The sequence below is a fragment of the Notamacropus eugenii genome, chromosome 2, assembly GCF_028372415.1.
Source record: "Notamacropus eugenii isolate mMacEug1 chromosome 2, mMacEug1.pri_v2, whole genome shotgun sequence".
Lineage (NCBI taxonomy): Eukaryota > Metazoa > Chordata > Mammalia > Diprotodontia > Macropodidae > Notamacropus > Notamacropus eugenii.
The window spans coordinates 73171675-73198339 of record NC_092873.1 but is presented as its reverse complement, the minus strand read 5'-3'; the positions used below and the strand labels follow the sequence as shown (position 1 = coordinate 73198339).

General features: G+C 38.2%; 2 protein-coding genes across 8 annotated transcripts; both read right to left on the bottom strand.

Moving 5' to 3' along the window:
• Positions 1 to 709: 709 nt before the first annotated feature.
• Positions 710 to 10021, bottom strand: ZSCAN16 (zinc finger and SCAN domain containing 16). 2 transcript variants are annotated; one of them, XM_072640938.1, is made up of 4 exons: positions 9915 to 10021; positions 7967 to 8452; positions 5658 to 5814; positions 710 to 1728 (listed from the first exon to the last, which is right to left on the bottom strand). In XM_072640938.1, exons 2-4 carry the CDS (start codon positions 8357 to 8359, stop codon positions 1202 to 1204), a joined length of 1077 nt encoding a protein of 358 aa, XP_072497039.1. In that variant the 5' UTR covers positions 8360 to 8452; positions 9915 to 10021; the 3' UTR covers positions 710 to 1201. The 2 variants fall into 2 exon arrangements, with proteins under 2 accessions (XP_072497039.1, XP_072497040.1); XM_072640939.1 differs by having other exon boundaries at positions 9573 to 9980.
• Positions 10022 to 12480: 2459 nt separating this feature from the next.
• On the bottom strand, positions 12481 to 26665 carry LOC140525490 (zinc finger and SCAN domain-containing protein 16-like). Of its 6 annotated transcripts, XM_072640931.1 has the most exons (7): positions 26538 to 26607; positions 23815 to 24490; positions 23539 to 23686; positions 15344 to 15444; positions 14891 to 15017; positions 14631 to 14677; positions 12481 to 13942 (listed from the first exon to the last, which is right to left on the bottom strand). In XM_072640931.1, the coding sequence occupies exons 2-7, from the start codon at positions 24208 to 24210 to the stop codon at positions 13790 to 13792; spliced, it is 972 nt and encodes a 323-aa protein (XP_072497032.1). In that variant the 5' UTR covers positions 24211 to 24490; positions 26538 to 26607; the 3' UTR covers positions 12481 to 13789. The 6 variants fall into 6 exon arrangements, with proteins under 6 accessions (XP_072497032.1, XP_072497030.1, XP_072497029.1 ...); XM_072640929.1 differs by lacking the exon at positions 14631 to 14677 and having other exon boundaries at positions 23815 to 24300; positions 26538 to 26665; XM_072640928.1 differs by lacking the exon at positions 14631 to 14677 and having other exon boundaries at positions 26538 to 26596.

Here is a 26665-nt window from a genome sequence, read left to right as displayed (position 1 = left end):
AGTTATCTGTGCCATTATACCCCTCCCCTCCTCATTTATGTAAATAGTTAGTAACTACCTTATAACCAGATAAACATTTCACAACAGCCAGATGACATTATAAACATTACTTTAGATAAAATTACTAGGCATATAATCTATAATTCCATAAAAAACAATACTACAATTGCATAATAATCAGCCTCTTATACTGATATATGCCCCCCAATCCAGTAAAATGTAATCTCCTTAAAGACAGAGATGTTTGTTTCTGTATTTTTATCCTGTGTCCAGCACAGTGCCTGTCACGTATTGGGTGTTTAATTAATATTTGCTTAATTGAATTTTCAGGATGACAAAAGAAGCTTCAAGACTCAGACCAAGCTATTTTAGTGTCACTTTCTACCTCATGTGGTTCTCTTGGATTCCTGCCCCTACTTTTGCCTACAGGTCATATTTTTTTTTTTATTTGTCACATCCCCAGTTTAATGTCCTGATTCTCACTACTGCCTTACTCTATCACGCAATGCAGGTGACCACCACTTTTGCCAGCTGTCTTTTTCAATACTGCCTCTGTTTCCCAGCACTCAAAGAAAACTTTTCCATGAAAGGTCAAGCCCATTTGTGTATAAAATATAATTAGAATAAAGTTTTAAGCATTACATAACTAAATGTGATAATACCAGTGATAATTACTAGTATTACAGGAATTAAAATAATTTCAAAGCACTTTCCATTGATTATGAGTTTATTCTCGCAACATACCTATCAATAGTGCTGGGATTAACGTCCACAATTTAAAGAAGGAGAAACTGAGGCACAGAACATGACTTAGCTAAAGTCATACATTGACTTACCACTGCAGTCAAGAATGGAAGGCATTTGGGGGAGAAGGTGGACTGATGAAGGAGTATTAGTCTCCATAGCTATTCATTCCAGAAAATATTATGAGGTAAACAGCTTTCTCTAAAATAGATTTAAGGACAATGTTGACCTTTTAAAACATCATTTTCCCTAGTCCCCATCTCTCGCCCTTTCCTCCCCCCACCAAATTGATCTGGCAAATTAAAATAAACAAAAATACTCAGTTGGATTCTCTCATTCCAGATAAGGTTTCAATGGTTATTGGTATTTTCCCACATAGGACAGTCATAAAATCTCTGTCTTGTTTTTATCTTATATGTCTAGCTTGAGCTATTAATGAAGGTTTTTATGATTATCCTCAATAGAACTTGTTTGTATGGATTCTCTGATGTCGAATAAGAGCTGAACTCACACGGAAGGGTCTCCCACACTCATCACATTCATAGGGTTTCTCTCCAGTGTGGATTCTCTGATGTTGAACAAGGCCTGTTCGACCACTGAAATCTTTCCCACATTCTTTACATTTATAGGGTTTCACTCCAGTGTGGACTCTCTGATGTCCAATGAGATGTGAGCGCTGAATAAAGGCTTTTCCACACTCATCACATTTATAGGGCTTTTCCCCTGTATGGGTTCTCTTATGTTTACTAAGGTCTGAGCTATGACTGAAACCTTTCCCACATTCATCACATTTGTGTCGTCTTTTCCCTGCAAGATTTTCCTGTTGCCATTCTAATCTGCTCGCAGGTTCAAAAGCTTCTCTGAAAACAGGATCCCAGGAAATGTGCCCACTGAGTCTGCCATATATGTCCCCGAGTGATTCCCTGTCTTCAGAAATTTCTTTCTTCTCAATTGACCCCACATCTTCAGCTCTGGTTTCATCATCTGAAATAATAAAGAAATTATGCAAATGTCTCCTTTCTTGTGGCAATAGAAAGTAACTTATATGTCCATAATGAACCACATAAAACATACCTGAAGAATGCACAGTTTGTATGAGGTATGAGGAATATCTATAAAATGAGACATTTCACAAGTCACAAATGAAAACCAGAATTTAGAGTCTCACACACACACACACACACACACACACACACACACACACACACACACACACATATACAACTTAACATAGATCAGGCACTTTTTTTCTGAATGAATGTATAGGTATATACCTATAAAATTATCACACAATATACAGTGGAGGGTGAGGACAGTTAAGTAGGGACCAATGGTTGAAAAGTGGAACAAAAGGGCAGGACAAATTGGACATAGAATAAAGCTCACAGATGGGAAATAGGTAGATAGACAGACAGAAAATGTGTATAGTTTATGTAGTAAGTTGGGAATACACCTAAGACCTGGGTAAGAGCTGAGTATGAAAAATGAGGAAATTGGAATGAGAAACTTGGGAGACAAAAGAAGTTGGGCATTACAATGTAAATAGTTGGTAAATATAGATACCAAAGGTGTCTATATTGTAAAAAGAGAAGAGAAGAGAATTAGAAAAGGTGGCTGAGAACAGGGAATAAAGAAAAATGTGACAGATAAGGACCAGAAATGAAGTGAGGAGGGTAAGATACAGGTAAAACTTCCTAGGAAGGTGAGAAAAACCAGATTAGGGTCAATAGTGGATGTAGGGAATGTGGTGGGTGGCCAGGAGCATGCAATCAAATATATCTGAAATAAATCTGAAAGAGAAAGCTACTAGTCTTTTAGGGGTTGGTTAGGATTACCCTCAACCCAGACACATGATGGCTGTCACCACAGCAGATGTTGGTGGGCCTGATTGAGATCAGTATAAAGACCCACAGAATAAAATATCATCTTTATGTAGCAGACTCTCAGATTTCTTTATCCAGCCTTAGACAATTCTGATTATGTAAAATTAAAGTTTTTGCAGATGCAAAAACAATGTAACTAAAATTAGAAAGAGGTAACTAGGGGGGAAATCTTTTTAGAAAGTTTCCCTCATAAAGGTCTCATTTCTAGGATACAGAAGGAACTTATTAAAATTCATAAGAATAAGAGTCATTCTTAAATGGATAAATCATCAAAGAACATGACTAGTCAGATTTAGAGGAAGAAATCCAAGCTATCATTTACAATACAAAAAAATTCTGGAGGGACTAAGGGGAAAACTATGCTCTACTGGTACAACTGTGAACTGCTCCCACCATTCTAGAAAGCAATTTGGAACTATGCCTAAAAGTTACTAACTGCATATATTTTGACTCAAAGGATATGACTCTAGGCCTATAACCACAAAGAATCTAAAAAGAGGAAAAGAACCCATATACAATATGTAAAGGACACAAAATAATTAAAGTGTCTCACTGTGGTAGCAAAGAATTGGAAATTAAGAAAGTGGCTTTCAGTTGGGGAATTCTTAAATAAACTATGATTGTAATGGAATATTCTTGTGATCCAAGAAATAAGCAAGATTATTTCAGAAAAAAACCTGGAAGACATATATGAACTTGTATATGAGCCAAATAAAATGAGAACCAGAAGAATTTATACGATAATAACTTTGTAAAGACAAATTGTGAAACACCTAAGAACTCTAATGAACATAACGACCTATCACAATTCCAGAAGACTAACAATGAAATATGCTACCCACCTCCTGACAGAAAGGTAATGAACCTTGAGGTTCAGAATGAAGCATTTTTTCAACATGATCAAACAAGATATATACAGGAAAATTGGGGGTAGTCTCAGAGGGAAGATAGTAATATAAAGGAGGGCTGAGAAAGGTTTCTTGCAGAAAGTGGAACTTGAAAGAAGCTTGGGGAAGCTAGGAGGCAGAGATAAGGATGGAAAGCATTCCAGGCATGCATAGCCAGTGAACATGCTTCAAAAAATGCAGTAGCACAGCTATGAGGTGATGAAAGAATGCTCCAAGGTAACTACAGTGTCGGAGAAAAGGAAACATATTCAAGAGATGTTATGAAGGTAGAAAAACCTTGACAACCGATTGGATATGGCAGGGAGAGGAGGGGAGAGACAATGAGGAGTGGAGAATGACACCTAGGTTGCAAACCTGGTGACTGGGAGGTTAGTTGTATCCTCAAGTAAAAGAGCAGGGCTTGAGTAAGAAATAAAATGAGTTCAGTTTTGATTTTGTCAAGTTTAAAGTGTCTACGAAACATCCATTTTGAGATGTCCAACAGACAGTTGGAGATGTAAGACTAGAGGTCAGGAGAGAAGTTAGGGCTGAACAAATAGATCTCAGAGTCATCTGCACAGAGATGATAACTGAATCCAGAGAATTGAAGAGATCACCAAGTGAAATCGTATGGGAGAAGTGAAAAGGGCCCAGGACAGAGTCTTTGGGGGAAAACCCTCCCAGTTAGTGGGCAGATGAAGATATAGCTAAGGAGCAGTCAGATAGGTAGGAAAGAGCAACACCACAAAAACCCAGAGACACACACACAACCTAAGGTGACTGGGAGGTTGGTTGTACACCCATCAGGCATTGCATAAACATTTTTTGAATGAATGTATGGGTATATACCTAAAAAATTGTCATACAATATACAGGGGGGGTGCTGAGCAGGTACCAACAGTGGAGAAGAGGGTGACACAGCATCAAAGACTGCAGAGGTCAAAAAGGATAAGAATTAAGAAAAGGCTTGGCAATTAGTATCATTAGTTAACTTTGGAATGAGAAGTTTCATTTGAATGACATCAGAAACAAGATGGCAAGGAGATAGACAGAGAGAGAGAAAGAAAGAAAGAAAGAGAGAAGAGGAGTCATCAATTGTACAGCTCTCACAAGGAGCTTAGCCACTTTACAAAGGTAAGAAGAATCAGGGAACATGTAAACAATTAAAAAATCATTAAGAAATAACATTTTTAACAAGCATGACCAATGAAAAACATTTGTTTTTCTTTGCATATTTGTTACAAGAGATATGTTTTTTCTTTTTCATTGGGGAGGGAGTGTGGAGAGTTGGTAAGGAGAGAAGACAGAATTTTTAAAACTGAAAAAAATAATGCATCAAATTTAAAAATAAAACAAGATGATCTATCAATGTCTTATTTCATTCCAAGCCCAGGTATAAATCAACTCTGCCCCAGAATATCTGCATGCATACCAAGAACCTAGGAGAACATTCATGGTCAGGAGTCATGTTGAGGGTCCTAGGCACATGGGAAATGGTAGGGGATAAAGGGGAAGAAATAGAACTAATTAAAACTTTGCTTATTATATCTACCTTAAAGAAGCTTCAAATTAGCATTTTTTGATAAATGGGGCTATAGAAAAAAGTTACAGAGAGCTGTCAGCCTAACATATCACTCTCCTCTCAAAAAAAAATCTACTTTCTTATAAGTGAAATATAAAGGAATAAGAGCTATATGTTTTTATACTTAAAAGAAATTATATAAAAGTATGAGGAGTACTCAATCTAATTTTGTTTGTCCCAGGGACAAGTGGTTCTGTTTATTTGGGTAAGCACTCTTAATCCTCATGGAGTATGAAATTCTATGATTTTTAGAAATAGAAATCTCACCTCCAGCTATTAAACAATAGGAAGAAGCACGGCACATATAAACATAAAAAATACTAAGAAATAACCTTTTAACAAGCACAAAGACCTCTAATGAATCCTTGATGAACTAATGCTTTTCACATCTCCAATTTCTGCCTCCCTATCACCCTGTAGATGGTATGTAGCAGAAGGTAAAGCCTTCTGTAGTGACAGAAAGAGACAAGCAGGAGAAACTTTAGCTATTAAAATGACATGCACCTGTTCTGATTAACCAGCTTTCCTACCTCCCCTACCACAACATAGAATTTTGATTACCATTCTCTTGTAATGGATAAATCTCCCAAGATTTCCATTTCAGTTGGGTCTTCCTGGGATTGAGATGGATACTTAGTGACTCAGTTGATGTTCTCGATGTTCCCATAGGTGCCATCTCTTCCAAGACAATTTCCTGTCTATGTACATGGGCTGGTACCTAGAAACAATAAAAGAGTTGATTTATGAAGGGATCACTTAGAGTTGAAACTAAAACCTCATAGAAAAAGAATAAAAGAAACTTTTCCAAAAGACCAAGGGAAATGGTAAATTTTTTAGGAGTCACCTTTTTGGGGTTCAGTTTTCTGATCTATATAATTGGAACGATAATACTTATAGCATCTATCACATAGGGCTATTTTAAAGAAAATACTTCCTAAATGATACTGTATAAATGTGAGCTACTAAATAGTCATGAGAATCTTATTCAATACTGCAGGGCTCTAAGGAAAAGAGACAGGAAGTGACAAAATAAATAGCTTTAGCTAATCCATCAACAGATTTATAGTGTCAATGGATTATTCCCATTGCTAAAATAACACAAATAATCATGAAAGAAACCTTACTTCTGAACTCCAGTCTTAACTTCTATCACTGGACTCTCCTCTATAACATTTCTTTCAAAGTGATCATCCAACCCCTGACTGAACATATCCAATTACAGAGAAGACTTGTTGTCACAAAGTCATCCCATTCTTTCTCCAAATAAGTGAAAAAGGTAGGATGTTCTCCCCAAGTTGAGATAACCTTTAAAAAAGTTTTATTGGTATTAAATTTTACATTTAGAGATCATTCCATAGGAGATCCTTTGTCACAAAGTAAATCAATTAAGTAAAACTACAGAGACCTCATCTGAAAGTAAAGGCTATCTTTTACCTCTGAGTATCCCCACAATTTTATTTTTTTTCTAAATTAATAGAAATCAATTTTCTCCTCCTACTTCCCTATTCCATTGAAGAGAAAAACAAATTTCTTGTAAGAAATATGTATAATCAAGTAACAAAAATTTCTCAATGAATATATACAGTTATAGACATCTGTATATCTATATGTCTATATAAATACGTCTCATTCTATACCCTAAATCTGTCACATAGCCATAATGGAAAATACATTATTCATAGATTCTCTGGAATCAGAAATGGCCACTGTATTGATCTCCATTCTTATAGCTTTCAAAGTTGTTTCCAGAGTGGTAGTGTTGTATATGTATGCACACACACACACACACACATATATATACATATATATATACACATATATATATATGTGTGTGTGTGTGTGTGTGTGTGTGTGTGTGTGTGTGTGTGTGTGTGCGCGTGTGTGTGTAGTTCTCTTGGTTCAGTTCATTTCTTCTTCAGGTTATACAAGTCCTCAAAATTGTTCATTTAGTAATACTGATGTTATACCATATACCGTTCTTCTGGTTCTGCTTGCTTCACTATGCATCAGTACATATAAGTCTTTCCATGCCTTTTTGAAGCATAATAGCACTTCACATCACACAACTTATTTGGCCATTCCTCACTGCTGGGTATCCTTTTTTGTTTTTTATCCAGTTTTAGGAGGGGTTTTGTGGGGGGGGAGGGAGTTGCCACCGCAAAAAGAGCTGCTTTAAATATATTGTAACAGATCTTTTCCTCTTCTATTTTGCGTATAAGCCCAGCAGTGGTATAGTTTGGTCAAAGAGCAAGGCACTGTTTTGTAATTTTTTGTGTGTGTAATTCCAAATTGCTTTCAGAATGGTTATTATACCCATTTGCAAGCTCACTAACAGTGCGCTGATGTGCTTTTTGTCCTATAACTTCTTCAACATTTATCATTTTCTTTTTCTGTCATCTTTGCACTCTGAAGGATATGAAGTGGAATCTCAGAATTGCTTTAATTTGCATTTTTCTAGCACTTTTTCATATAACTATCATCTAGGTTTCTTCCCTTGAGAACCACTGATCAATTGGAGAATGGCTCTTTTTCTTATAAATTTGAATCAGTTACTTATATACCTTGGAAATGAGACATTTATCAGAGAAATTTGCTGTAAGTTTTCTCCCAGTTAATTATTTCCTTTTTAAGCTTATCTTTATTAGATTTGCTTTTTCAGAACTTTTGCCTCCTGGTCCTAGTTCACTCTATCTGGGAACATGAAGAACTAGTCCAAACCCTCTTCCGTCCTTTAAATATTTGGAGAGATCAACTTCCCCTTGCGTTTTCTGTTCTAGGTTAATATCCCAGTTCCTTCAAACATAATTCACATTTCCTTTAGTCTGGACTCTGCTCTCTCCCAAAACAAATCATACCTTCCCCTTTCCCACCTGGTATTCTGGTTCATCAATTTCTCTCTCCAAATCCTCCAGGACAGTTACTGCTTCCTCTCCATTCTCTGGATGATGATCCTGCACCCAGGTCTGCAGATCCTTGGGTAGGATGGTTAAGAACTGCTCCAATACCAAGAGCTCCAAAATCTGTTCTTTAGTATGCATCTCTGGCCTCAGCCACTGATGGCAAAGTTCACGAAGTCGAGTAAGAGCTTCACGAGGCCCAGGCGTTTCTTGATAGCAGAGCTGTCTGAAATGCTGCCGGAAAAGCTCACTCGTGCTGTGATTATGTTGCAAGCTTGATTCTTGCCCCCAATAACGTGCTTCCTCTTTCACTAAAAACAGACCCTCTTGTTCTTCCAGAGCCTCAGAGTTAAGGGGTGTAGCCATTCTAAACTTGTATAGCAAAAGATGGGTCACTATAGCTGGTGCTAATGTCTATAACTTAGGGCAATTCTTTTCTGTTTTTCTTTGAGGATACTCCTGAGATATAAAAAACAGTTTAACAGAAAGAATGACAAAAGTTAGCACAAACTTAGACACATGGTAATAAAAAAAAGCAGTTCACTAACTAAAAGTAATTTAATTGGAAGAAATCACTGAATAACTAAACAGGTAAGCTATTGAAATGGAGCAGAATTTATCAGTCATGGTCACAGAAAATTAGCAAGGGAAAGCACCTTAAATGGATCATCTAGTCCCCTCCCTCATTTTACAAATAAGAAAACTGCCCAGCAAGGAAAAGTGACTTGTTCAATGCTTCCACAGCAAGTTTGTGGTAGAGCCAGTACCTATATCTCTTTATTCTTAGTTCTGTATGCTTTTACAATACTCTGTTAGGGAAATGGGCAGCTAGGTGGCAAGGTGGGCATCAGGAGAACCTAAGTTCAAATTCAGTTTCAGGCAGTTTCTAGCTGTGTGAACCTGACCAAGTCACTGTTTGCCTCAGTTTCCTCATTTGTAAAATGAGCTGGAAAAGCAAAGGGCAAACCACCTATAGTATTTTTGCCAAGAAAACTCCAAATGAGGTCACCAAGAGTTGGATATGGCCAATCCACTAAACAACAACAAAACAATTGAGAAAATGACTAGAACAAAATTTTGCAAGTCCAAAAATTTTACTCCAATAATGACATTGATTGCTGAATTCCTGAGAAGGGAGGGAGGAGAATAAATCTGTAATTTGATTAAAGAACTTCCATTCAAAAACATTCCCTTTATCAAGGCACACCGGTCATTATTCTGCGATCTGTAGTTTGGGGAGTTGCCTGACCTACGAATAGGTTAAATACTTTCCATGGGGTGACACAGCTAAAAGCATGGGAAGCACCTGGACCCCAGGTAGTCCGGACTCCATGGCTGACTATCCAGGACATCACACAACTTTTCTAGGGCTTAACCTCACTTCCTCTTAGGCGGGCATCTAACAGACTTGTTTATGCCCACTCTGCAAAAATCACTCTTCTTTCTCCTCCCCATTCCCGGAGAAGACCTAGAAGAGAAACTATGGGGTCAGGGAAAAAGAAATCGGGTAACGCCGAGCTAGACAGAAATAAAACCGGAGGGGGGGTGGGGGGGTGGAGAGGAGAGAGAACACGAGAACCTGGATCTCAGAAGGGCTAAAATCCCTTCTACGCTACTGCTGAAGGGCGCGATCCCCTCGCAGACAGGTGCCTGCCACTGGCCCCGGGTCTTCTGAGCCCAGGAGCGTTCCGCAAGGTCCGCAGGAGCCCTAACCTGGGCAGCAGAGGTAGGCCTTGTCCGCAGCAGGCACCGCAAAGGGAGGAGAGGCGGGGCCGGAGCCTCGGCGGAAGCCCCAGACGTAGACACCACCCCGATCCCCGCTTTCTCCGGATTTCTCCGCCTTGGGTGCAGGCGAGGCTGCGAAGGGATGGAAAGAAGCTTCGCCGCGCACCTTCCCCGCGTCGCTACGCATCGCACTCACCCAAGCGTGTAGAGATCGGGGTTGCAATTAGATTCGTTTCCAAAAAGCAGGCGACAAGAAGGCCACAGGCCACCGCAAGCACTGACCAAACAGTGATTGCAGAGCGGTCCACCAATCCACGCTAAACCTGGGGAAATCCCGTCATTTCCGGATCTCTCAAAGAAACACCTCGCTTGGCTCACCCCGCCTGCTGTCTGCATTGCTGGCTGGCTCCAATGATGCGAATGGGATTAGGGATTCGGTTTTCTTTTGTTTCAATTAAGACAGATCTGAAGTGGGGTTTTGGCTCCTGCTCCTGAATTCTCTCTCGCGCTAATACATTTTTCCCCCTGCATCACTAAAGCTGTGACTCAGCTCGAGCAGTCGCTGCTTGAAAGCCTATAGATGAGAACATTCTGTAAATACAATGTAGCAAATATTTATAAAGTAACTGCTAGGTAAGCGGTATTGTGGTTACAAAGACGAAAATGAAACAATTCCTGGCTTGAGTTTCAGCTTTAGTTTTACCAAGAGAATACAAGATAGACATAGATAAATGGATATTAATAATAATATATTATATAATAATAATAAATGGATATTAAAGGAGTGGAGCAAACGGTTTATTTTTCTATAATGGATGGTTATCGAATGAAGTAAATACGATTTGAGTAGGGAATCAGTTAAGGCTTCCCCTAAGAACTGATATCTGAACTGCGTCTTAGAGTTAAGAATTCAAGGAGGCAGAGAACATAGGATCAGATCTAGAAGGCACCTCAGAGACCATCTAGTCTACTCCTTAATTTAACAAATGAGGACACTGAGGCCCAGAGGTTTAGGGCATTTACCCAAGGTCTCAGAGGTATTAAGTAGCAGAGCCAGAATTCAAAACCAGGTCTTCTCCCAAACCATTGCTCAAGGATGGGTGAGCAAAGGCATCCAGACAGAACAGTTTGCCAGGCTGGGAAAGTTAGTTGGAAAGTTTGGCTGGAAGACAGTGTCTATGAAGTAATGTGAAATGGGTACTTGATAAATAATCAACCAGAATTGAATTATATTGTATTTTGGAGTAATATTAAACTCCGAGGGATAGATTTTTTTCCCCTATATTGTCTATATTTCCCTATACTGTCTATATTCCCTATATTGTCTTTTGGGGTAATGTTCAACTTCTAGGGCCAGAATTTTTTTCCACCAAGCAAGGGATTGAAAACCTTTTGCATGAAGAAAATCAGTATCAGTAGGCTAAGGGAAGTCTTCAATTAGGGGAGAACAGGGTGAATTTTTGGTACACCAAGACATTATTGGTGGAGCTGTTGATTGGCCTGTTCTGGGAAACAATTTGATATTATGCTACATGTTCACACCATTTGAGCCAGAGATTATTCTGGGAGCTATTTGACTCAAGCCAAATACTCACAGTAGCACTTTTTGTGGTACAAAAAACTAGAAACAAAATAGATGTGCATCCGCTAGGAAAAGACTAAATAAACCTTTTAGCGTATGAGTGCAATGGAATATTACTGTACCATACAAAATTATGAAGAGTTCACAGAAATATGGGAAGACCTTTATGAATGGATACATAATGGAGAACAAGAAAAACAACTTCAGTAATATAAATGGAAAGAAAAACCCCAATTAAATGCTGCCTAATAAGAATAATTAAACTTAGTCCTGCAGAAAAGTTGAGAATGAAGCCACCTCCTTTCTAGGGGTGGGGAATTATGGTGAGGGAACATTTCGTATGCTATCAGACTTAACTATGTTGCTTGGTTTTGCTGAACAATCTTTTTTCTTTTAAATTTTTTAATTTACAAGGATGGCTTACTTGTGTAGGGAAAGAGATATCTTGAGAAATGAAGGTGAGGTAAAAACAAAATAGACAATAATTTAAAGAGCTATTTGACTTGTTGTCCTGAAATCAATGTGAGTGGGATTCTATTAAAAAAACCCACCACTATACTGTCTTCTCACTTTCTCAACCTTTCTTTTTTCTTCTTTCCATTCCCTACTTTCCCATTTTATTTTTTCCTTCCAGATGCCCTCATCTTTCTCCCTTGCTTCCTCATTTTCCTTATTTCTGATTTTCTTTCTTCTTTTTTCTTATCTTCTCTACACTCTCATTTCTGCCTCTCTTCAAGTCATCTCTTCCATCCTTTCCACAGCTGCTTTTCTAAACAACAAATCTAACTCATAAATATGGTGTTTCTTCTTACTTTGACACCCCACATCCTAACCTATTATTGCCACCTTCCTCCCTAAAACTGGCTCATGCCCAAATTTAGGCCCAGACTTCAGCCCTCTCCATATGGTAGTCTGAGTATACTTTCCAAGTCCCCTGTAACTTATTACAGTATAATCATTATTCTTCAGTAGGTATCTATTTTATGAATAATAATTATCTGCAGAATTTTTAACGGTGGATGCCACTAGTATGGTAGCCTTTGGTTGATTAGTTGAGAAATACAAACTCACATCTTATTGTTAACCTGTTATCAAATCTAATATAATTAGGAAAGAAAATCTGTTATCAAGAAAAAAATCATATGATTAATTACAAATTGTTTTTGAATCACACATACACTGCTTTGTTACTCTTTAGTGTAATTAACTGAGAAGTGAACATACTTAGAGAACTGAACAAAAATACATACCTTTCATAGAAGACATATTATTTGCAAATACATAGCTTAGATCAAATTATTAGGGGTAAGATGTCAATTCTTTAAGAAAAAAAGGAAGGCACAGGAGCGGGGAGGAAGCAGTAACAGCATCCCCACACCTCTAAGCCATAACCATTCATTTACTTAGTATATGTTCTTAGTGTCCTGGGCTACAGGTAAATAAATCTTTCCAAAGAGATTCTGAGTTTGATAGACTTAAATAAGTCATTCTGAAGTCCCAAATTCTCAGCTAACATTCCTAATAGTGGAGTATTAGATAACTTTTGTTAGCCCACTCTAAGGCATTTATTTACCCAGTCACCAACATGATTTTCTGATGCTTGATGAGGTACTAAGAGTAACTGTAGTTTTATCAGTAGGACTTCTCTGCAGTTTTATGTGGAATAAATTATTAAAATTTTTATGCCAGTGGATAATGTGGCTTCTCCCCAGTGTGGATCCTCCGATGTACAATGAGATGTGAACTCCGCCTAAAGGCTTTCCCACACTCATCACATTCATAAGGTTTTTCCCCAGTGTGAATTCTTCTATGTCCTATAAGGTGTGAGCTGTAACTGAAGGCTTTCCCACAAACATCACATTCATAGGGTCTCTCCCCACTATGTATTCTCTGATGTCCAACAAGTGCAGAACTATGACTAAAGGATTTCCCACATTCATGACATTCATAAGGCTTTTCCCCACTGTGGATTCTCTGATGATGAAAGAGGCCAGAACTCTGACTGAAACTTTTCCCACACTCAATACACTGGTAAGGTTTCTCTCCAGTGTGAATCCTCTGGTGTTGAATAAGATGTGAGCTGAGACAGAAAGCTTTCCCACAATCATGACACTGGTAAGGTTTCTCTCCAGTATGAGTTCTTTGATGTCTAATAAGACCTGAACTATAATGGAAGGCTTTCCCACAATCATTGCATTGGAAAGGTTTTTCTCCAGTATGGGTCCTCTGATGCTGAATAAGGTGTGAACTGTAATAGAAAGCTTTCCCACAATCACTACATTGAAAAGGTTTTAGTTTGCTATGTATTCTCTGATGGTCAATAAGTTGTGAGCTCTGAATGAAGGTTTTTCCACATTCATTACATGAGTAGGGTCTTTCTCCAGTATGAATTCGCTTATGTCTAATAAGGCTTGAGTTCTGAGTGAAGCTTTTTCCACATTCATCACATTTATGTCGTCTCTCAATTTCCACATTTCCTTGATGTCTTTCTAATTTTCCCTCATGTTCACAGATTTCTCCAAGCTCAAGACCCTGAGGAATATGCCCATTGAGTCTATCAGGTAACTCCCCTTTAGATTCCATATCTGCTTTAACATCCTGCTTTTGAGCTGAATTTCCATTCTCCATTCTGGTCTCACCATCTGAAACGATAAATATAGTATGCAAACATTAGTGGGGAAAAAAGAAGTGGCCTTTAGGAAGAACAAGATGATACAAATTAAACAAATGCACATCAGGAGTATATAACTTGCATACACCTACAAAATGATGTTACAAACATGAAAAGAGAAAAAATATGGGCAGGCAAGGGTAGTAAGGTTATGCAGATGAAAAGAAATTATCAAAAAGGGAGGGCAAAGCTCAGAGAATGGATGGAGAGAGCTAATCAGGTAGGATGTGTGACCAAGGGAGCATGCAGAATGATGAATAGGAAAAGGAAAAAAAATTAAGATAGATTCAGAATAGAATATAAAGATAAGAGAGCAAAAAGGCAAAGCAGAAGCAATGAAGAGGATCTATACAAGACATTTTTGAAGTTAAGGCATAAGATTCCATTTTCAAATAGCAAAACCTTACATTGGTGTAGCAGTCTATAAAATGCTTTCACATGTTACCTCATTTTATTTTCATTTATTTTACTGAAGTAAGGGAACTAGTAAATGGAAGTGGGACTCAAATGTAGGTCTTCCCACCATGAGTCAATATCTTTTTCCATTATACTGTGTTTACATACCATAACTCACTTACATCTTTACATATCATACCTCTCAGGGACAATACCTGGCATACCACCTTAATAAATGCTTACTGACTGACTGACTGACTTACCCCTGCTGTGGAAAGACCAGAAACCAATATAAAAAAGGAGCTGTCACCTGGGGATGAGAAGAAGAAATAAGCATTTTTTTCCTCTGGGACGTTAATGATCGCCCTCTTCTATCTGGACCTAAGAAGGCAGAACTTAGAGTCTCTGTAGTCTAAGACTAAACTCAATGGACCTTCAGAGACCTCACAGTAACTAACGTACAAGAAGCAAATAAACCATAAACCCATAAAATCCCATAAAGACTAATGCTATTAGTCCTTACCCAGGGAAACCATGTCCCCATAATTGTCCTGCCTTTTGTCCCTACAGAGGCTCCTCTGAAGAGGGTCCAGTCGTCCCCATTTCTCCAATGCAAGTGACATGGTCATATTCTCAAATGTCATTAGTTTCTAGGGGAAAAAACATGAGATCCCTATTTTCATGTCAGGTTACCACTGGAATAATAACACCACTGAGACATAAATTGATAGATAAAGCTGGCAATAGGAAAGTAGGATACACAGGGAGACAATCTGTCTCATAAGGGCTCTGAGCAGGTAAGGGGAGTTAAGAGCAAAAAATAACAAATGGATAAATAAATAGGTTACTAGAGTACTTGGGAAAAGGTAAGATGGGACTTGGACCAAGGCAGGGGAAATGGACAGGCAAGCCCAGGCCAAAACAAAGAGAAAGATACTATCAGATAACAGACAAGAGGGCAAAGGTCACAGCTCACCTGGCATCCAGTTGTATTACATGTGAGAAGTGAAGCTGCCATCTTCTGGTCACTAGGAACCCTCTTTTGTGGAAGAATAGGACCATGGGGAGGAAGCGGAACTAAGAGAGAAGAAAGGAGTGAATGAGACCAATCATATTATGTGGCTTCCTATCGTTATGGAATCTCAGATTACCTCCTTTAGAATTTGTTTTTTCATGTTTCCTAAAAACTTAGAGTAGTAGTGATCATGCTAGATCTTCATAGATTCCCTTAATATTTTTCAATTTTAATAACTGAGACAAAGGTATGCTAGAAAACACATTAATTTGGGGACAACTACATTCAATGATAATACAAAATCCTGCAACATGTAAAACATGGTTAACATAAATAAGAAAAGAAATTGTCACGACTAACAGCTGAAACCCAAGATCAGAAAGCATACTGTTGCCAGAAAGCTACACCATATAAAAATTCAATTCCTAAAGGTATAAGAACTTAAAAAAGAACCGATTCTGTAAATTACAAACCATGATCCGAGTGACCTAAAATCAGTGAGAAGAGTACAGTAATTGCAAAAGATAGCGTTTTAAAAGGAATCCACAAAAATAATAAAATTAAATCTTTCTTTTTCTAATATCTTATCTAAGGATAAATTCTATGCCACTGCACTCCATTATTTATCCAGAAGTGAATTAGAAGCAGACTTACTAGTCCTTTCGCTCACCTAACCCAGAGATGGGGAACCTGTGGTCTTGAAGCCTTCTAGGTTCTTGGTGTGGCCCTTTGACTGAGTCCAAATTTTCTTAAGGGGATCTGTTCTGTGAAGTTTGGATTCAGTTACAGGGCTAACCTGATCTAACCTGTTGCCACGTCTTTTCTTATGAGAAAATTTTAAAAGCATAATTTGTTATAGACAAAATGAAGTTCTTACCTAGTTTCACTAATATAGTTTGGCTTAGAAAAAGTTTGAAAATCAGAGAATTTCTGTTTAATTATTATCTGTCATAATACTGTTCTAAATAATACCACTACATACTGTATACTATATAGCTACCCTGAAAAATTTAATGAACTTGACTTTATATATGACTTCTACCATACCATCTCTAAGGTTTGCAAAGCACTTTAGAAATATTATATAATTTTACCCTCAGAATAACCCAAGGAGACAGATTCTATTATTATTCCCATTTTATAGATGAAGTGGCTGAGTCAGACAGAAATTACATGACTTGTATGAAGTCACACAGCTAGTAAGTGCTTGAGGTCAGATTTGAACTTAGGTCTTTGAGACAAGAGGTCCAGTGCTCTATCTACTGCTTCACTTTGCCACCAGAAAAATTACCGGCATTTTAAAGTTTTTTTAAAAAATGATACTTTATCAAGACCTAGTACATCTCCATTCCTGACCACAACGTAGCTTCATTTTTTTTTTCATTTTCCCACCTGACATCAAAGTGTAGTATGATGGGAAGAGCAAATGACACAGAATAAGAAGATCTGACAGTCCTAGTTCCTTCTCGAATTCCTTCTGACATACTGAGATGAATAATAAACATGCTCATAATTCAGCATTGACATTTCCAGATTATTACCTTACCACCATCAGTCAGTAACCTTTTCCTCCCTTTGCTCCAACCAACTTTGGCCTCACTTTTATGTTCTTTTTATTATGAACTTAAATATCAACAAACATAAACAGTGCTTAATAAACCTCAAAGCACTAATTACCCGTAAAGAATTCCCTGTTTGATAAGAGCTGCTATCTAAGACATATAGATAAATAATATAGATATATAAGACCATTCTCCAATAGATTATGGACAGTTTTTAAACAAATTGGAAATTATTAACAACCACTAAAAATGCTCCAGATAACGAATAATAAAAGAAATGTGAAAAAATAACCCTGAGGTTTTACCTCATACACAGCATCTGGCAAAGATGACAAAAGATATACAGTATTAGAAGGACTGTGTACTAATCCACTGCTAGTAGAACTATGAACTGGTACAGCAGTTCTGGAAAGCAGTTTGGAACTATGCAAAAAAAAAATGACTAAAAGGTGATTTATCACTTAACCCAGAGATTGCCCTGCAAGGAGATTTGTGATAAAAAAAAAAATGCGCCATATACCCCAAATTATTTATAACAGCACTTTTTGTGCTATTAAAAAACTGGAAACAAAGTAGATACTCACTGAGTGAGGAGTGGTTAAAAAAATTGGAGTACAAAAATATTACAATTCTATAAGAATTAACAAACACAAAAACAGTGTAGTATGGAAAGAACTGTGAATTAATGCATGTGAAGGAAGAAAAGAGAGCCAGAAAATAGAATTTACACTGACTACATCAATATAACTGGAAAGAAAAACAGTAAGGAAACTATCAAAACTGAATGCTGTGAATTATAACGACCAATCCTGGACCCAAAGAAAAGATATGAAATAATAACTCCCTGAGTTCCTTTGCAGAACTGAGGATCATGGAAATGGGTTTGTGCATACATATATATCAAATTCTTTGATATAGTGTTTAGTTTTGTGGAACTTTTCTTCTATCTTCTTTTCTTTATATTTGGGCTTAGGAAGGAATACAGTGGAAAATATCAATAAAATCTATTTTTAAAATTATATACCTTATCACAAACAAACATGAATATTTCAATATGCAAAAAATGAATTTTACAAGATGACTTTACATGAAACCACAAATTACTGTTTAAAAATTTTTATTTAGTATTTTTACCTAGTTACATGTAAGAATAATTTTAACATTCATTTTAATTCCAAATTCTCTCCCTTCTCCCATTGAGAAGGTAAGCGATTCAATATACATGTATAGTCCTGCAAAACACTTCCATACTAGTCATGTTTTAAAAGACTAACTATATTTCCCTCCATCCTATTCCCCCCTTACCTTTATTCTATTCTGTCTCTCCTTTTACCCTGTCCCTCCTCAAAAGGGTTTTGCTTCTGACTTCCCCATCCCTAATCTGTCTCCCTTCCATGACCCCCCCCCCATTTCTCTTATCCCCTTCCTCTCTCCTGAGAGTAAGATACATTTCTATACCCAACTATTTACATTATTCCCTCTTTGAGTCAATTCTGATGAGAATAAGGTTCTCTCACTTCCTTTTACCTCCACTCTGCTCCCCTCCACTGTAAAAGCTTTTTTCTTGCCTCTTTTATGCAAGATAATTAACCCAATTCTACCTGTCCTTTTCTCTTTCTCCAAGTATATTCCTCTCTCTCACCCCTTAATTTTATTTTTTAGATATCATCCCTTCATATTCAACTCACACTTGTACCTTTCTGACTATGATAATAATGAGAAAGTTTACAAATATCATCTTTCCATGTAGGAATATAAAGGGTTTAACTTTAATAAGTCCCTTATGATTTCTCTTTCCTGTTTATCTTTTCATACTACCCCTGAGTCTTGTATTTGAAATCAAATTTTCTATTTTGGTCTTTTCTTAAGAATGCATGAAAGTCCTCTATCTTGAAACCACAAATTTCTTACAAACAACCTTTTAAAAATGATATGATAAATTTAACATAATGTAAGCACTGTCCTCCTTCTCTGTATTCCCCTCCTGGCTTTGCTTCTGACTTTCTAGACTTCAGGTGCCATCTCACCCTGGAGTTTCCCTCAACACTTGCAGCCTCCTCACCCTGCAACATACACCAACCATATAGGGCCCCCTTCACAGTGGTAATTTCCTTCAAGGGTCTCCATTTCCTCTCTTGGTTCTTTTTCTGAGCAGTCCAGCAAAACAAATTTACAGACATGTTATCTACATTCTACATCTACAATCCATTAATTCTTTGCCAAAAGGTCAAACCTCTGTTTTTAGAGATGAACAAATTAAGTCCTAGAGAGGTTAAGTAACTTGTTCTTGGTCATACAGCTAGTATCAACAATTGAATTGAACCCAGGTCCTTCTGATTCCAAGTCCAAAACTCTATCCACTATACTATGGACCTCCCTGGAGCCAGCTTTAATATGTGGCTCACAGTCTTCTCTAGTGGGAATTTGAATAAACATTTTGATGTTCCCCATTGACCTCATCAAGGATGGTCATACTTTAAATTTCATTATCACCTATAGCTGTGCAAATTCTATAATCATGAACCCTGAAATACCTCTACTAGATCATGACTGCTTCCGTCTTCATCTCTTTCTTTGCTTCACCCTTCTCTAAACCTAATATTGGTCTTCATCATGAACTCTAGTCCTTTGTCTTCCTCTTTTCCAATTCATCACCCACCTGCTCTGGCTTCACTTTCCTTCCTTTAGTCTTAACTCTGTGGTTGAGCATAGACAGAAGAGAAAGAGTTCAAAGTCTAAGGAACAGCCAGTAAAAATACCCAGAGTTGGAAGATAATAGTGTCATGTGTGAAGAAAAGCATGAAGGCCAGTGTAACTGGATCAGAGTTATGTCTTGGGGAATATGGTATAAAAAGACTGAAACAGTAGGAAGGGGCCAGGTTGTCCAGGACTTTGAATGCCAAATGAAACATTTTATATTTATCCTGGGGGTGACAGGGAGCCACTAGAGTTTATTGAATGAAGGGATGACATGCTCAGACATACTTTTAAGAAAGATCAATTTTACACCTGAACTAGAGTGAGGAGAGACTTCAGACAAGGAGAACAACCCATAGGCTATGGCAGTAGTTTAGATGTAAAGTTGATGAGGGTCTGCACCAGGGTGGAGGTAGTGTCAGAGTAGAGAGGGAGACATGTACTAGAAATGTTACAAAGGCAAAAATGAAAGGACTTGATGATAGATTGGATATGGGAGGTGAGAGTTAAGGATTACCCCTAGGTTGTATCTAGTCTGGGTGACTAGAAGGATAGCGGTACACTCAACAGTAATAGGGAGAGTTTGGGGGAAGGGAAAAGATAATGTTCATTTTTGGACAAGTTGAGTAAGATGTTGTTAGGACATAAAATTTGAGATGTCTAATAAACAGTTGGAAATAGGAGACTAGTGATCTGGAAAGAGTTTGGGATAGACAAGTATATATGAATATCATCTGCAAAATCCATGAGATCATCAAGCAAAATAGTATAGAAGAAGAAGAAGAAAAGCCAAGACAGAGCCCTAGGGGACATACATTCATTAGCAAGACTGGATGAAGATCCAGAAAAGGAGACTGAAAAAGAATGGTTAAACAAATAAAAGAACTAGGACAGGGCAGTGTCAAGAAAACTTAGAAAGAAGAGGGTATCAAGGAGAAGAGGGTAATCAATAATGTCAAAGATTGTAAAAAGGTCAAGAAGGATAGGGATCAGGAAAAAGCCATTAGATTTGGCAATTAAAAGAGAAAGCAGTTTCACTTGAATAATAGTCAGAAGTCACAAAGCAGAGTTAAAAAGAGAACAAAAGGAAAAGAGTGGAGGCATCAGTTGTAAATGGCCTTCTTAAAAGAGCTTAGCCCTGAAAGGAAGGGGAGATATGGCATAGTGGGGTTGAATGGATCAAATGAGGAATTTTTTGGATCAAATGAGGAGTTTTTGAGGATGACTTAACATGGGCATGATAGTAGGCCATAGGAAGTAGCCAGTGTGTGTGTGTTCGTCCTTCATTGCCAAAGAAGACCATGCCATCAGAGAAATAATGACATGACTTGCACTTCCCTTTGTTTTGAGTGAGGGAGGGCTGTGCAGGTCACCAACCTCACTTCTCCTCCAGAGTCATCTGAATCCAGTGACCAGATATTCATCTGGATGACTGGAGATGACCCAGGATGAGGCAACTGGAATTAAGTGACTTGACGAAAGTCACACAGCTAGTGAGTGTCAAGTATCTGAGGTGATATTTGAACTCAGGTCCTCCTGACTCTTGCACTGGTGCTCTATCCACTGCACCATGATAGATAAGGAGAGAATGAAGAGTCCTGAGAATTTGGGGATGATGGGGGGAGGGGGGCAATCTACTGGAGAAGATGGGATCACTTGTGTATTTAGAGGGTTTTGCTTTGGAAAAAAGGGCTACCTATTCTTGTGAGACAGTATGGAAGAGATAGTAGGGGAGATATTTGAGTGATGTGAGATGAGGAGGGGAATAAAGGGAGCTGTCAGTGAATGGTCTCATTTTTTCAGTGAAATATGAGGCAAAGTTTTTAGCTGAGGTGAGGGAAGAAGAAACCATGTAACACAAAGGCAAATATACTTCTGTACCCCAAAAGGCATTATTGAATTATAGCACAGTACAATAATGGATGCTAATAATGACAAATGGAATCATCAAGAAATGATTAAATTCATTATATTTTGTTTAGCGTGGCAGAAAAGAGATAAAGAGAAAACTAGGTCTATCACCACTCTTCCAATCTCTGCCTCCCCAAGTCTGACATCAAGCCACTGGCAGAGATCCTCTGCCTTAGCTAATTTCCATTGTCCTTAAGTGACATAGTGAAAAGAATACCGGACTTAGAGTGTTTAGAGTTGCGTTCAAATGCTAGCTATGACAATTCGTAATTTGTGTCATTCTGACAAATTATATAACCTTAGTTTCATTAAATCATTAGACCTAGAGTCTCAGTTTCATCACCCATAATATAAGGATGATAACACTCATGTTATCTACCTCAAAGGATTTATAGGATGATAGATTTAGAGCTGAAAAAAACTTTGGAGGCTACTAAGTCCAACAATTAAGTGATTTTTCCCAGGGTCTCACAGTTGGTAGGTATCTGAGGTAGGATTTGAAGCCAGGTCTTTCAGGTGGCTTGGTGTATGGAGCCTGGAGTCAGGAAGTTCAAAACAGGAAGTTCAAGACATTTATTAGCCGTGTGACCCTGGGCAAGTCATTTGACTTCTGTCTGCTTCAGTTTCCTTAACTGTAAAATGGGGATAATAACAGTAATACCTCATAGGTTTGTTAGAAAGATCAAATGAGATAATATTTGTAAAACAACACAGTGCCTGGTACATAGTAGGCACTTAATAAATACTTGTTCCATTCCCTTTCCCTGGCATCTACTACATTATGTTAATTCTCTATTATCATAATGAAAATATTTTATATACTTTAAAAAATGCTATACAGATATGAGTCATTATTTATTCATTTAATTTATTTATTAAACATTTAAAGGTTTGCAAAGCGCTTTCCTCACAACAACCCTGTGAGTTAAGTGCATTTTATAGATAAGGAAACAGGCTCTGTCAATTTATCTTGCCTGAGATCACAAACCTAATAAATGCCTGAGGCAGGATTCAAACTCAAGTCTGAGTTCAAGTCCAAGAATCCTCCCACTATGCCAGCCACACTGTCTCAATATAATTATAGTCAATTCTCTTTCACATCATGTCTCAGATCCCTTCCTTCCGATAGAGAATTGTACAACTGCAAAGTTGGAGAAGACCATGTTGGCTTATTCTAGTCCAGTCTCTACCCAAAGCATAAAATCTACCTCTTATATCTAAAAGAAACTTCCATTAATCCATTAGCCTTTAAGGCAGTCATACTAGTTCAGACATTCATCACTTCATGCCTGACAACTCTGACAGTCTCTTAACTGATCTCCTTGCCAGCAGGCTATATTACCCCAAATTAACCATATGCACTGATGCTGTTTTAGTTTTGCTTTGTACTATCCTTCACTACTAATAACCTTCAATAGTTCCCAGTGACAAGAAGAAAAGATGTCTAAACTTTTTAGCATTGACCCTATATGTTTCCTCTGCGACTCCATCCATCCTTTAAGATCCAGCTTAAATCTTATCTCTTCTGTGAGTGTCTCTGACCACTCCATTCCAAAGTAATTTCTTTCACCTCTGAATTCCGATAAAACATTATTTCTACAAAGAATATCAAAACCCTCTGCAGAGTATCCAGTTCTTCGTCCCTTAGTTCAGGGGTATATGTAACTGGATTAATAAGACTTTTTGAAGAGTGATAAAGGTAAAGATAGAAGCCCAAATACATTAATGTTACAAGCTAAAATAAACATACGATTTTAGTTTGGGACTACTAGTTTACACCATTCATATGCACTTATTTGTTCCTTTTTATTATTTTACCAATGAACTAGATTGAAAATTGACTTAAAGATGGGACTGTCTATAACCAGTGTAACCAAGGTAACCAATGACTTGTACATAGTAAGCATTCAATAAATATTACTGATTGACTGAATGATTCTACGAGTGTCTCCAGAAAATACCAGCGCATTGAATCTTAACACTTACCACTCTTTTGTAGGGGTTGGGGATCCTGAGATTCACATTTGATGCGGGTTTCCATGGGCTGTAACTGTACAGTAGGTGACCCCTTTTCTGAACCCATGGGCACCAACTCTTCCGACAGCAATGCCTGTTCACTGGAACTGGCTGGAACCTAAAGGCAATGAAGTAGAACTAGGATTATGAGGAAAATACTATAATATCTGTAGACAAAATCTCCCCAAAGTGACCATAGGTAAAATTCCTAAATCCAGTATGGAATACATACTGTCCATTTCCTACCTGCTGTCTTGGTTCATCAAGTTCTTTCTCCAAATCCTCCAGTACAATCACAGCTTCCTCCCCACTCTTTGGCTCATGTTCCCGAACCCAAGTCTGGAGATCTTCAGGCAAGATGGTCAAGAACTGCTCAAGTACCAGTAGATCTAAGATCTGCTCTTTTGTATGCATTTCTGGTTTTAGCCACTCGCAACAGAGCACCCAGAGACGGTCCAAAGCTTCGCGGGGACCAGGTGTTTCCTTGTAACAAAACTGCCTAAAGCGCTGCCGGAAGAGTTCTTGGCTATAGATATTCCCTTGCAAGTTAGATTCCTGCTCCCAGGCATGGACTTCTTCATTCTTTACTGTGAGAAGTTTTTTCTGTTCCTCTGGAACTCCAGGAGGCAGTGTAGCAGCCATTTGGGCTGGAATAGATTAGAATATGGTCCACTTCTGGCTGAGGTTTATGCTTCAGGACATATGACTGGCATTTCTTCTCCCAAAGCCCTCCTAATATATGAGAAGAAGCACAGATAACAAAGAAATAACCAGTTCTACTAAAAAACTGGCACTGATGAAGTCACCATGGCAATTCACGGTCTAGGAATAAAAAATCCACAAAGCTAACTGAAAGAAAATTGTTATCCTCAAAGGTCCAAAAAAATTCAGATAATTTATCCTTCTGTAGTATCGGACCATCCTGAGTTTAAGAAAGAAAATAATATTTATAAAGTATTAGCAATCTCTTCAGATTTGAGGGCAAAACTGAAAGGAAATACAATGCCTATGAATTAATGACAGGTTTAGACGAGGCTTTCGTAATCTTCTTGGCAATCTGGTAAAGTCTATGGATCCCTTCTCAGAGTGATGTTTTAAAATGAATAAAATAATTAGTATTACAAAGGAAAGCAATTGTATTGAAACAGTTATTAAACTATTGTTTAAAAAGCTAACTGACCCTAACTTAAGAACCTAAGGTTTAGATCAGTGCATGGAGTTCATAAAGACAAGGTCTGAATGTATCCTTAATTGTCTTTCAGGTAGAAAGGCATTGGGACATAGTAGATCAATCACTTGGTCCTCCAAGTCACAAAGACCAGGATTCAAATCTTCCCTCTAACAGGTACTTATGTCATGTTACCCATCCTCTTCACCCACCCCATTAACCTCTTAATGTCCCATGTAACTCTAACTAGTTACTTATATTTATTAAATTCCAAGTCCAGTACCAAAAAAAAAATAGTTTTACATAGGTATCATAGAGGCAACTACTAAACTTTCATGAAATATCCTTTGGTGTACTATTGTCTTGGGGGGGTCCCCAATAGAAAGAGGTTAAGACTCAATTCTCTACAAGGAGACTAATGATCCCAGTGTGAAGTGATTATTCTGGAAGAGACCTTAAAGGTTGAAGACTAAGGTAATAACTGTGAAAATAGTAAATAGTAAATCTGAGATTAAAGAAAAAAATGAAAGATTCTGGATGATGATGGATTAAGATGTGAGGCGTGATCCTTCATAAACTTTAGGAATTAGGACAATTATGATGTGAAGAGGGTACTGAACATTCGATGTTCTAGAGAAAAGGTATGAGAAACCATGAAGTAAAATCAACTTCATTCATAACTCTTTTCTCTTCCCTCAGGTCTGCTAGCTACCCAGCTCTCTGCCTTGGTTGCAGAGACCAGGACAAAGTAGGACCCAAATAAACTGTGGGCTCCTGTAGCAGAAATTCCTTACCAGAGGAGTCAGAAATCCAATTCCAGAGTTCGATTCCTGGCTCAGTTACTCATACTCATAAGTACCCTTGTTGAAGTTACTTCATATTTCTGGAATTCAGTTCGCTCCCCAACAAAAAGGTTTTTTGGACCGGCTCTAAATCTAAGATCTTAAGATCTTTTTGCCTTCAGAGACCAAGCGTCTACCACTTGACTGTGGCCTCATCTCCCCTGCTACAGAAATTGCTTCAGCTGCTCTCATCCAATGTAGATAACTCTTAATTTTCAATCCTCCCTGAGATGCCCATCCTAGGTTGTTCTTTAATTTCTAGAATACCTCCTCGTACTTCATACAGCACTCACCATCGCCTTAGTGCCGTTATGTGAAACATTTTCCCACCGCCAAACTCCACCATGTTTCAGTTTTCCTCCGCATTTCAAAGCCTGAAGTGAGCACTAACCTCTTACTATTTCAGGAGTTATTCAAGAACAAGGACACAGAGTTAGGATGCCTAACCCTTGTTTGGTAGAAAAAGTTAAGCTATTAACCTCTCCTTTTCTATTGTTTCTATTTAATGCAGAAAGGAACTGGTGGTTAAAAAGGGGGGGGGGGGGGGAATTAACCAGAATAGCCCAGGGGCTCAAGAAATAGTTACGATCTCTCCCGTGGCAGCCCCAAGGGCAAGCCGGATCTCATAAAAATGAGATCCCTTAAACGAACTTAAACACTTAATCCACCCTTAAGCGAACCCTCCACCAGCATCTTCGGAGCCCAAAAACTGCTTGAAAATTCCGCCACATGCACAGATACCACCCAGAAACCTGCCCGGAAACTGGACAGTGTTTTTGTCCGCAGGAGGGGTGAAAGATACAAATCCTTCGTGCTCCCTCTACGGAGCTGATCTCCAGGCTGTCTACAGGTGACAGCAAGCGTTGAGAACGTAGAGAAGGACAGCAGTTCCACCCCGGATCCACCTGGTTTGGAGGGAATCCTGCGGTGCCTCAGACATACAATCCCTCCCCACTCACCGCTAAACCCGAGAGACAGGTAGACGAAAGTAGCAAACTCCAAAAGACCGGAAGATTCAGAGTGCAGAGCCCACCCCCAGCACAACGGAACAGTAAACCATCATCACCCCCCTTTTCACCCCCCGCCC

Coding starts and splice junctions, on each gene's coding strand:
- ZSCAN16 (XM_072640938.1), bottom strand. CDS start 8,359: ATGGCTACACCCCTTAACTCTGAGGCTCTGGAAGAACAAGAGGGTCTG. Junction 5,815..7,966: donor TTGATGAACCAGAATACCAG/GTGGGAAAGGGG, acceptor TATTGTTTCTAG/GTACCAGCCCATGTACATAG. Junction 1,729..5,657: donor TTATCCATTACAAGAGAATG/GTAATCAAAATT, acceptor TTATTATTTCAG/ATGATGAAACCAGAGCTGAA.
- LOC140525490 (XM_072640929.1), bottom strand. CDS start 24,210: ATGGCTGCTACACTGCCTCCTGGAGTTCCAGAGGAACAGAAAAAACTT. Junction 15,445..23,538: donor CCAACCCCTACAAAAGAGTG/GTAAGTGTTAAG, acceptor CTTCTCTCTTAG/TTCCGCTTCCTCCCCATGGT. Junction 13,943..14,890: donor TGGGGACATGGTTTCCCTGG/GTAAGGACTAAT, acceptor TTATCGTTTCAG/ATGGTGAGACCAGAATGGAG.